Source organism: Rhinopithecus roxellana, chromosome 1 (genome assembly GCF_007565055.1).
Source record: "Rhinopithecus roxellana isolate Shanxi Qingling chromosome 1, ASM756505v1, whole genome shotgun sequence".
NCBI classification, from domain to species: Eukaryota; Metazoa; Chordata; class Mammalia; order Primates; family Cercopithecidae; genus Rhinopithecus; species Rhinopithecus roxellana.
Genome location: NC_044549.1, coordinates 198,395,593 through 198,407,810, shown reverse-complemented (window position 1 = coordinate 198,407,810; position 12,218 = coordinate 198,395,593). Strand labels below are relative to the sequence as shown.

Sequence of the window (12,218 nt, the reverse complement as noted above, 5' to 3'; positions counted from 1 at the left end):
AAGGCAGGTAAAGGAATTATGCAATCACACTGTCAGAAGAATTCACTTAAAACAATTTCCATTGTATTAAAGAACATGTACTTGGTGACAAATTTAGATTTGCTTTGAACTTCTTTTATTTTTAGAAATATTACAGACGCCCTATACTCACTTGTTCTCGCAGAGTTTGAATCTCATCCCTTAATTCTGAGAGCAAACGATCCTGCTCCTCAGGCAGAAAACTTCCCCGGGATTCCTTGTGGAGCTTTTCCAAGCGTGTTATTTGATCCTCTCGGAATTTCACAATCATTTTATTAGATTGAATAAATTTTTCCTTTTTGAGGGTGAGGTCTTCTAATTGGGTAACTTTTTCTATCAGAGACTTAAAGAAATTCATAATTTGGTTAAACATGAAAAATAATTCGACATCCTTAAATTTTCATAAGTCCAGCAACAAATACTAACTTCAAATTTAATCTTAAAGGCAAAATTTGATTTTTCATAGCCTTCTATTTCTTTATTGACTTGGTATTACTTATTTCACTCAGTAACGCAATAAAAACCACACAGCGAAAAACTAAGTATCTTGAATCTCCTTTATTACTAATTCCATTTCCTACCTTCTTTTCCTGTTCAGATTTCTTAAAGAATAACATTGCTTCCTGGAAATACTCCATATAGTTAGTCGTCTTTTTGTCTGTAATTGATCCAATAAGAAAGGGAAGATGAAAAAAAATTATTTAACACATTTCAAACCCAAGAGAACAGATAGCCTTTAACTGATTGCTCTCAACTAATCTAAAAGAATGAGACTGTGGCCGGGCACAGTGGCTCATGCCTGTAATTCCAGCACTTTGGGAAGCCGAGGCAGATGAATCGCTTGAGGTCAGGAGTTCGAGACCAGCCTGGCCAACATGGTGAGACGCGCCCCCCATCTCTACTAAAAATACAAAAAATTAGCTGGGCATGGTGGTGTGCATCTGTAGTCCCAGCTACTCAGGAGGCTGAGGCAGGAGAATCGCTTGAACCCAGGAGGTGGAGGTTACAGTGAGCCGAGATCGCACCACTGCACTCCAGCCTGGGCAACAGAAAGAGACTCCATCTCAAAAAAAAAAAAAAAAATGAGACTGTCATCACCAGATCATGGATTTCAAATTAACCATTCCACATATTAGTTGTTCTTCAAAGAATAAGTTTCTCTTTATTTAGTTAATATGCACAATAGATTACATATGGTGTAACAGAAGTAGATTTTTTTTTTAAATTAGAGCAGTCCTAGGGTGCTGTGCACCTCTTAAGATCTATTAATAATTCACCCTCTTGGCTTTATGGATTTCCAGTTAATTAATTCTCTACTAGCTGTTCTTTAAAGAAAAGTCTCTCTTATCCTATAGTAAACATATATAGGTTATATATGCTACGTAGAAGTAGATCTAAATGAAATTAATCTCCTTAGCACTTATTATGGATTATTCAAAATTATTTTAATTCTCCCTTTTACCATATCTCACAGAACTCACTGCCTATGGTATCTGTATCTGACTACAAACAAAGCACTATGTTCCTATATAGGAGAAATAAGCAGAAAGAGATACTTGTAGAAAAATGTGGGTTGCCTTATTGTGTTGTGTCTATCATCAACGGCTCTTAAACTATTATTTGCACACAGTCTTCCCCAAGATAAAGGACAGCGTGCTTATCCTACCTCTGGTCAGGAAGCTTTCTGGTGGTGTCTGTCCTGAAGCAAGCTCAGCCAGTTGTTCTTTGAGCCTCTTCACTTCAGCTTGGAGCTGGCTCACATTTCCTTGGGTGTCTTCATTTACTACTGCCTGTTCAGGAAATTTTTAAAAAGTATTAAATTAATGCTTTTTGAGCAGTATAGTCCTGTGTTTACATTTGTTTGATATGATTTGTAGTGATGAACATCAAACAAAACTTCACGACCACCTCATAGTCAAAAGGCCACAGGAATCACAGTGTGCTTGAGTGGGGAGGAAGCTTCCTTTTCTTGTGCCTTCAGACCTGGAGCCAGAGAGAGACAGCCCCAGCCAGGCTCTCTTCCCCCCAGCTGACTAGCCCTGAGCTGTTAGGTTGGGTCACCTTTGGGATCTGGGTGTGTTCACCTAATACTTCTTTCCCTGAGAACAACAGCCTTCCCCCACCCTTCCAATGGAGAAGAGTCAACACCTCAATGAGTATCATTTTCCCTCTTTCCTAGCTCCCTACAGGGAAGGAGCCTAATCTCTAAGTGCACGATGACTTGTAGGGCTGGCTTGAGCTCTGCAGAAGCAACCTTCTCCAGAGGAATCCAACCTTTATTTTTTAACAGCCCTTTTGGAAGGAGGGGTTGGTTTGACACTTCGATTTTTTTTTTTTTAATTTTTTACCACACTAAATGATTATCTTCATTTTCTTAAAGAAATGTCTTATTTAGGACAACTTCTAAAAGGCTAAAAGACTCACAAACAAAATGTGCCACTGTGGGTCAGGATGTCAAGAGTTGGGGAGGTCACACATGTATGGTGACAGGGAATATATGAGATCTCTTTGTACTTTCTGTTCAATTTTGCAGTAAAGCTAAAACTGCCATAAAAATAAAGTTGGCTGGGCACGGTGGCTCACGCCTGTAATCCCTGCACTTTGGGAGGCCTAGGTGGGTGGATCACAAGGTCAGGAAATTGAGACCATCCTGGCTAACACGGTGAAACACCATCTGTATTAAAAATACAAAAAAAATTAGCTGGGCGTGGTGGCCCCTGCCTGTAGTCCCAGCTACTTGGGAGGCTAAGGCAGGAGAATCACTTGAACCCAGGAGGTGGAGGTTGCAGTGAGTCAAGATTGTGCCACTGCACTCCAGCCTGGTGACAGAGCGAGACTCTATCTCAAAAAAAAAAAAAGTTTATTAATTAAAAAAATAAATCTTTAAAAAGGTCCACTAAAGGGTGACAATGAGTGCCAACAGCTGAGTACCAACCAGGTCAGAGGATTCAGCTGTGAAATACTCAATACTCAAGGAAGGAAAAAACACCCTGTGACAGCCCCAAGGTCTTCTGTATTGTTGTCGTAAGCCCAATTTGCTCACTGGGAAAAATTTAAATAGCACATCTTTAAACAAGTCCCAGACATTCTAGCACTGTCCACTGATAGGCTGCAGAGGGCTTACCATTGAGAATGACTAGTAGAAGGCTCTTGGTTTTGTTCTTTTGCGTGTTAAGCAGCCATTTCCAGTTGCTTCTGATTCTTATGGCCAGCTTCATTACAAGGTACTACTGTACTTCTGACATCACTGTCCCATCAGTGACATCACAATTCTAATTATCGCTGCAGTTCTATAATCTCCAAAGACTTCTAGTAAATCTTAAGAGACTTAGGGTCAGGAAGCTCTAATGATTTTTCCTCCTCATCTTACTAGTACTCCATAGTCCAAGGAAATAAAACAAATGACTAGATCTATAGTCTTCTGATTGACCCAGGGAAAGGGGGCAACATGGAACCCCTGATTTATAGCCAATTGGTCTGAAAGCACAGATAGGACGAGCTAGGGCTTGCAATTGGCATCAGAAGTCAGGGGCAGTCTTGTAGGACTGAGCCCTGAACCTGTGAGATCTCACCCTATCTCTAGACATATAGTGTTAGAATGGAACTGAATCAGAGGATACCCAGCTGATATCTGCTACAGAACTGACTGATTGGCTGTTGGCAGGAGGAAAGACTCACAAACTTAATTTGCTTTCCCTTAAGAAAACATTTGTCAGCTGGGTACAGTGGTTCACACCTGTAATTCCCACACTTTGAAAAGATGAGGCAGGAGGACTGCTTGAACCCAGGAGTTTGAGACCAGCTTGGGCAACAAAGTGAGACCCTGCCTGTACAAAAAAATTAAAAAATTAAGGCTGAGGCAGGCAGATCATGAGGTCAGGAGATGGAGACCATCCTGGCTAACATGGTGAAACCTTGTCTCTACTAAAAAATACAAAAAATTAGCTGGGCATGGCGGCAGGTGCCTGTAGTCCCAGCTACTCGGGAGGCTGAGGCAGGAGAATGGCATGAACCCGGGAGGCGGAGCTTGCAGTGAGCCGAGATCACGCCACTGCACTCTACCCTGGGTGACAGAGCAAGACTCTGTCTCAAAATAAATAAATAAATAAATAATTTTTTTAAAAAATTAAAAAATTAGCCTGGCATGGTGCTGCATGCCTGTGGTTCCAGCTACACAGGAGGCTGAGGCAGGAGGATCTCTTGAGCCCAGGAAGTTGAGGGTAGAGTGAGCTGTGTTTGCACCACTGCACTCCAGCCTGGGTGACACAGCAAGACTGTGTCTCAAAAAAAGGGAGAAAAAACTAGTCAAGCAATAACTACCATAAGATCTAACCTAGGTCTCTGATTACATGTGTGATATAGAAGGGTAGGAAAGATAAAATAGAAATTTTGCATACAGTGAGATAAACTTTTACAGAGAAATAAAAGTTAATGTTAATATTAGGGCAATCACAAAAATGGCATACTGCAAGCTTTAGTATTTTTCTTATTTATTTAATGAAGTATATGCCAGTATTTTACCTTGTTTTTAATCAGCTTGGCTCTTTGAGCAAAGTTAAGTGTTGATAGGGTTTCCCCAAAACACCTGGATCCAGGATGAACATTTGCAATTATGGCTGTTTTGGCATTACCTCCAAGGGAATCCTATTTAATGATAGGAATGGACACATTTTCGATGAGAAATCACAAGATCTTTTTAAGCAAAGAAAACGTATACTCTTGCCACCAAGGCTGAGAGATTGTCCCACTATCAACTTTGGCATAACCAAAAGGAGCCCAGGAATCCAAGGATCTACTTTACCCGTAGTAAGAAGGTAAGTTTGGAGTCTCTGTAGCAAACATGTCTCTGTTTTCCATTACTCACGTCGACAAGTGCAGTAATCACTTGGCCCAGGCAGCTCAATGATCGATTTATGTTACCTGCTTCCTAAGGTGTTGACGGAAAATAACAAAAATTTAGGTACATTGGTTTCTCTTTGGTATTTTGAATGAAAATATATCTAGCAGAGGATAATTTTGGATGAAAAGGCAAGTCAGGGACAACGTTAATAAAGAACAACTATTCAACAAACAAAAAAGAAGTGCTGAACTATCCCCCTAACCTTTACCTATTTGATATACACTGTAATTTTAGTATTAGAAGACAAACACAGGCTGGGCACTGTGGCTCATGCTTGTCAACCCAGCATTTTGGGAGGCCGAGGCGGGCAGGTTGCTTGAGCTCAGGAGTTGGATACCAGCCCGGGCAACATGGCGAAACCCCATCTCTACAAAGAAATATAAAAAACTGCTGGGCATGGTGGCACACGCCTGTAGTCCCAGTTACTTGGGAGGCTGAGGTGGGAGGATCACTTGAGCTTGGGAGGTAGAGGTTCCAGTGAGCTGAGATTGTGCCATTGCACTCCAACCTGGGTAACAGAGTGAGACCCTGTCTCAAAAACAACAGCAAAAAAAGACAAACACAAAAATCATGCAACAAAAAAAAAAAATTAATGTCACTTCATGATTGTAATAGTTTGAAACCATGCTGTAGGTAGAGATAAAGACCAGAAAAAAATAGGGAAAAAAAGGGTAGAGTAGTGCATTAATAGGTACTTTTTTCAATCCTTTTATGCTAAAATATTTAAGGGTATAATGCCTAATAACTCACCCATACAGCCCCCAAAGCCACTGATGAACTTATTTGAGGAGAATATTCAGTTTAATTCTGTAAAGGATAATAAAAACTACTTTAAAACAGAAGCTTGGTGGGGGGAAAAACAAGCTAAATATGTTACATTAGATTTTTACTGTAGGTAGCATATTTTGAAAACTCGGTCTGCAGTGGAAGCAGTATACAAAAAAGAGAAAAAGTCAAAATTATAATGCAAGATATACTGAATTCAGAGTCACTGCTGCTATCATTCAGTAAATCAGAAAGGTGGTTAGTGGCATGGTTGAGAGTACTGTAGCAGCTCGGTGTGAATCTCAGCCCTACTTTTATTAGCTGTGTGACTTCAGTTTCTTTAACTGTAAAACAGAAATAATAGCACCTACTTCTCAGAGTTATTGGAAAGGTTAAATGAATTAATATATATAAAGCATTTTAGAACAGACTTGGTATATGTCCTATTATAAGCTTATGCTTTTTTTTTCTTTTTTTTTTTTGACACAGAGTCTCACTCCATCACCCAGGTTGGAGTACAGTGGCACAATCACATCTCACTGCAATCTCGACCTCCTGGGTTCAAGGGATCCTCCCACCTCATCCTCCCAAGTGCTGGGATTATAGGCATAAGCCACCATGCTCAGCCCATACGCAATATTTATTAAGCCTCATATCTCAATAGAAATATAAGCTTTAGGCTAGGCACGGTGGCTAATGCCTGTAATCCCAACACTTTGGGAGGCCAAGGAGGGGGTTATCACCTGAGGTCAGGAGTTCAAGACCAGCCTGGCCAACATGGCAAAACCCCATCTCTATTAAAAATACAAAAAATTAGCCAGGTGTGGTGCTGGGCACCTGTAATTTCAGCTACTTGGGAGGCTGAGGCAGGAGAACTGCTTGAACCCGAGAGGCGGAGGTTGCAGTGAGCCGAGATCGTGCCACTGCACTCCAGCTGGGTGACAGAGTAAGACTGTCTCAAAACAAAGAAATATGAGCTTTAGATTGCCTGAAACTGCCTCAAATGTAGGTCAGGCGACTCAAATCCTCATTTTTAATGAAAAAAGTAGATCTCTTCCCTCATTCTTTCCAATTCCTCTCCCCTCGCCCATGTATATTCTAAACTATAGAATCTAGAAATATTTTATTGACAATTCATTTTACTCCATATATACATATTGACAATACATATTACATAGAACCTCTGGTCCCACTGTTAATACCTTAGTGTAGGACTAGGTGCTTAACCTTTCACATCTGAAATATTAAACAGCGTAAGTGGTCATCTTTTTCTGTGGTCTCTCCCTTCTAAAATCTCAACAGCAGTGGGTCAGATGACTAAGTTTCTATAAAACAGGCTTTCTTCATGAATCATTTAGTTGCTCAGAAATGTTAAGTGTTTCCCAATGTTCGCAGAGTTGAGTACAAACTTGGCCTAGCACTCCTGGTCCTTGATAATCTGGGCCTGCTTGCCTCTCTAACAAACCCATCCATTGAGCCATGATGATATGCCAAATGCTATACTCATTCTGCATCCACAATAACCCTTGAGATGCCCCCCTGCCAGGCATGCATTTCCTGTTTCTCTCTCCCTATCCAAATCCTTCACAAGTCAAGAACTACTTCTTTTCCACACGTTCCGCAAGCAGTCCACATTGCACCCTTCTTCCTCTGACCCCTGTTGTCTCTTGTGCCCTTATCCCCTCTGGTATGAATTAAAACATTTTTGCTACTGACAGACTTGCCCTATCCCATCTATGTTCACTGTTCCACAACAGAAATCTCTGTTTCTTTTCAATAGGAACAATTTCTTATTTCTTTGCCACCCTCAAAACACTTAGCTTGGTATGGTCATATATCAGTTAACAAAAGGGATATTTTCTTTTTTTTTTTTTGAGACAGAGTCTCTCTCTGTCACCCAGGCTGGCATGAAGCGGCGCAATCTCAGCTCACTGCAACCTCTGCTTCCCAGGTTCAAGCGATTCCCCTGCCTCAGTCTCCCAAGTAGCTGGGACTACAGGTGTGCATCACCACACCCAGCTAACTTTTGTATTTTTTTAGTAGAGACGGGATTTCACCATATTGGCCAGGATGGTCTCGATCTCCTGACCTCATGATCTACCTGCTTCAGCTTCCCAAAGTGCTGGGATTACAGGTGTGAGCCACCGCACCCAGCTAACACAGGTACATTTTAAGAAATGTGCTGTTAGGAAATTTGATCGTTTTGTGGGTGTCATAGAATATACTTATGCAAACTGCGATGGTATAGCCTACAACAAACCTAAGCCATGTGGTATAGCTATTATACTCTTAAGAGACTCCCATCATAAATGCAGTTCCTCACTGACTGAGACATTGTTATGCATCACGACTATATTGACTGCTAGTAAGAACTCACACACAAGTTGAAGACCATAATTTCATTCTTACCTTCAATCTCATCCCTTCTGCATGGGTATCTTTTTGCCTTTCAGATCCTGCTAAATCCACCAAGTTGAGTAGGGAGGTCCGTATATTCACAATCTCATTACTTTTCTCCATTGACTCTATTGTAATTGTAAAGACAGCATGAGACCTAGACGATTCTCTGTTCATTGATGTTGATGCCACACGTCTGTTCCTCCACCCTCCAGACAACACCTATGCAAAACGAAAACATATTAAAAGAAATGAGAGGACCAGTTACAGTGGCTCATGCTTGTAATCCTAGCAGTTTGGGAGGCCAAGTCTGGAGGATCACTTGTGAACAGGAATTCAAGACCAGCCTGACTAACATAGTGAAACCTCACCTCTACAAAAAATAATAATAATAATTTGCTATGTATAGTGGCAGGAACCTGTAGTCCTAGCTACTCGGGAGGTTGAGGTGGGAGGATCTCTTGAGCTCAGTAATTCAAGGCTGCAGTGAGCCATGATTGTGCCACTGCACTCCGGCCTGAGCAACAGGGCAAGATCCTATCTAAAAAAAAAAAAAAGAAAAAAAGGGGGAAAAAAAAAGGAACAAGGTAAGTACACTTAAAACGTAAAATAAGCACTTGAGAATCACTCATTTTATTATGAAAAATACTAACATACAGCTAATTACTTTCATAGGGAAAAAGAAATATATTTACACAAAGCATATTTTCTCTTTAGAAGAGGGGTTAGGAATATCTATTGCCTTCCATTGTTATCTAGCTTTTTAAGATAAATTATATTATTCCAAGTTCCAAATGGTATACAACATCCACCAAAATCAGTAGGAAATTTGTAAAGGGTGATGAGAAAGATTACTGGTCCATTAAGGAATAAACTGAAGTTATTTTCCTTTCCTTTGTGTTCCCTTTCCACGTTACGGAAAGAGAACAAACAGGAAATCAGAGTGCATAGGATCTAGAAGTGGTTTTACCACCCTTTATTTGTGTTAACCTAATGTAAGTCACAAAACCTCTCTGAACCCCTTTCTTTACCTACAAAATGAGAATGCTGGACAGGAAAAACCTGTAAATTATCTTTAAGTCCAAAGTTTTGTCAGCTCTTTTGGTCTACAAGGTATTTTTTCCCTTCTATTCCCTATGGCAAGCAGGATACATGAAAGTTCAGAATGAAGGCTCTGGAATCAGATGCATAACAGTTCAAACTATGGCTCCACTATTTACTAGGTGAGGTCTGGGGCCAGCTGAACCTTTTGAAGGCTCAGCCTTAATATTTGTAAAATGGGAATATGGGTACCTACCCCACAGAACAGAACATATAAGTTTTAGGTGCATATGAATCACCTATGGATGTTGTTAAAATTCAGATTCAGATTCAGTGTGAGGTGGGGCCTGAGATTCTGCATTTCTAACAAGTTCTCAGGTGATGCTGATGTTCTAAGGACCACAGGTTTGGTAGGAGAGTCACAGTACATATAGGGTAAAATGGGGAAATTAGCATCTTTATCTCAAAGGGCATATTGAAAATTAAGTAAAATAATGTGTATCAAAAAAGGTAGCACAGTGCTTGGCACCTTCACTCAATAAATTGTAGCTGCTGGCAGGGCGCGGTGGCTCACGCCTGTAATCCCAGCACTTTGGGAGGCCCAGGTGGGTGGATCATGACGTCAGGAGATCAAGACCTGTCTGGCTAACACGGTGAAACCCCATCTCTGCTAAAAATACAAAAAATTAGCCAGGCGTAGTGGCACGCACCTGTAGTCCTAGCTACTCGGGAAGCTGAGGCAGGAGAATCACTTGAACCCAGGAGGCGGAGGTTGCAGTGAGCAGAGATCGGGCCATTCCCCTCCAGCCTGGGCGACAGAGAGAGACTCTGTCTCATTTAAAAAAAAAAAAAAATTCCTAGCTATAATAACCCTATTAATCTAAGATGGAGTCTCACTCTATTACCCAGGCTGGAGTATAGTGACGTGTTCGTGTCTCACTGAAATCTCTGCCTCCCAGGCTCAAATGATCCTCCCACCTCAGCCTCTGGAGTAGCTGGGAGTACAGGCATGCATCATCATGCCTGACTAATTTTTTTGTATTTTTAGTAGGGACGGGGTTTCACCACGTTGGCCAGGCTGGTCTTGAACTCCTGACCTCAAGTGATCCACCACCTTGGCCTCCCAAAGAGGCTGCGATTACAGGAGTGAGCCACTGCGCCCAGCTATTTGTATCTTGTATATTCCTTGGATAGTACTTTATGTTTTCTTTCTATAACATTAAATACTGTATATTACATATTAAATACATCTGATACATTCATACAGCTATAAAAAGAGAGAGAGAGAGATCCTCCAACCTGAGACAAATTCCAAAATACTATTATTTAAAAAAAGCAGCTGGGCACCGTGGCTCACACCTGTAATCCCAGCACTTTGGGAGGCCAAGGCGGGTGTATTACCTGAGGTCAGGATTTCAGGACCAGCCTGACCAACATGGTGAAACCCTGTCTCTATGAAAAAACACAAAATTTAGCTGGGCGTGGTGGCAGACACCTGTAATCCCAGCTACTCGGAAGGCTGAGGCAGGAGAATCTCTTGAACCCAGAAGGCAGAGGTTGCAGTGAGTCAAGATTGCGCCATTGCACTCCAGCCTGGGCAACACAGTGAGACTTGGTCTCTAAAATAAAAAAGGCAAGGTATAAAAATAGCACAGTATGCTGTCACTTGTGCAACAGAAGGAGAAAAAGCAAATACAAGCATGTTTGCTTGAATACTTCTATAAAAATCAAAATAAAAAACCAAAAACAAAAATACTTGGTGAATGTTCATAGACCGGGAGACTCAATGTTGTTAAGATGCCAATTCTACCAAAAATAATTGATAGATTCAACACAATCCCACTCAAAATCCCATCAGCCTATTTTGTAGAAATTGACAAACTGGTTCTATGTAAATGAAAATGCAAAGGACAATGAATAACCAAAATAACTGTTAAAAAGAAGTGTTGGAAGACTTACTCTCCCTGATCTAAAGACACTACTTAGCAACAAGTTATGTAATAATCAAGACAGTTTAGTATTGATGAAAAGAAACAGATCAACAGAACAGAATACAGTTAGATATAAACCCATATGTGTACAGTCAATTCACCAAAGGTGCAAAGGCAATGTAATGGGAAAAAGAAAGTTTTTTTCAACAAATCATGCTGCATACTGGATCAAAAACAAAAAGGCAAGAAAAGAGAAGGAAGCATTAGATGAAACAGGCAAAACACACTAAAAAAGATAGTAGAAACCAGTCTAACAATATCAACAATCATACAGTAATATAAATAAATTAGGTAAGATACTGTCATGAGCGGTTAAAAAAAAGAGCAAAGTATAGCTTTGTAGTTTACAAAAAACACTTAACATACTAAGAAACAGAAGGGGCCGGGCGCGGTGTCTCACGCCTGTAATCCGCCTGTAATCCCAGCATTTTGGGAGGCCAAGGCGGGCAGATTATGAGGTCAAGAGATGGAGACCATCCTGGCCAACATGGTGAAACCCTGTCTCTATTAAAAACATAAAAATTAAAGGGGCACACTGGCGCGCGCCTGTAGTACCAGTTACTCGGGAGGCTGAGGCAGGAAAATAGCTTGAACCCAGGAGGCGGAGGTTGCAGTGAGCCGAGATCACGCCACTGCACTCTAGCCTGGTGACAGAGCGAGACTCAAAAAAAAAAAAAACAGAAAGACTGATGGAGAAACATATACCAGGCAAATGGTAATCAAAAGAACGTTGAGTGGTATGTGAACATCAAACAAAACATATTTGTAAAGCAAAATGTGTTGATAGGAAAGTGTAGGGTCAATAAGGAATTATAGATGAAAATAAAAGGAAGATATATACTAATTCTACACTTGTATATACACCGAACAAAAGAGTCCACAGCAGGTCCTCCATTTCATTCAATGTTATTTTGTTGTGAAGTTGAGAAAAAAAAATGATTTCCAGCCAGGGCGACTGTCTGTGTAAAGTTTACGGTTCTCCTCTTGTCTGCATGGGCTTTCTCTAGGTACCCTCGTTTCCTCCTACATTCCAAAGATGTGCATGGTAAGAGAACTGGCACATCCAAATGATCCCAGTCTGACTGACTGGATGTATGTGCCTGCAA

The 12,218-nt window shown here is 40.9% G+C and overlaps 1 protein-coding gene across 1 annotated transcript in view; it reads right to left on the bottom strand.

The window, feature by feature from the left end:
* KIF15 (kinesin family member 15) overlaps window positions 1-12,218 on the bottom strand; it is an 89,237-nt gene that overhangs the window by 47,978 nt on the left and 29,041 nt on the right. Inside the window, exons 8-13 of the mRNA XM_010374378.2 lie at window positions 8,093-8,302; window positions 4,820-4,945; window positions 4,540-4,662; window positions 1,685-1,808; window positions 600-676; window positions 152-361 (exon numbers count right to left, since the gene is read on the bottom strand). Of these exons, the coding sequence (XP_010372680.1) occupies window positions 152-361; window positions 600-676; window positions 1,685-1,808; window positions 4,540-4,662; window positions 4,820-4,945; window positions 8,093-8,302 (870 nt within the window). The remainder of the gene's footprint in view (window positions 1-151; window positions 362-599; window positions 677-1,684; window positions 1,809-4,539; window positions 4,663-4,819; window positions 4,946-8,092; window positions 8,303-12,218) is intronic.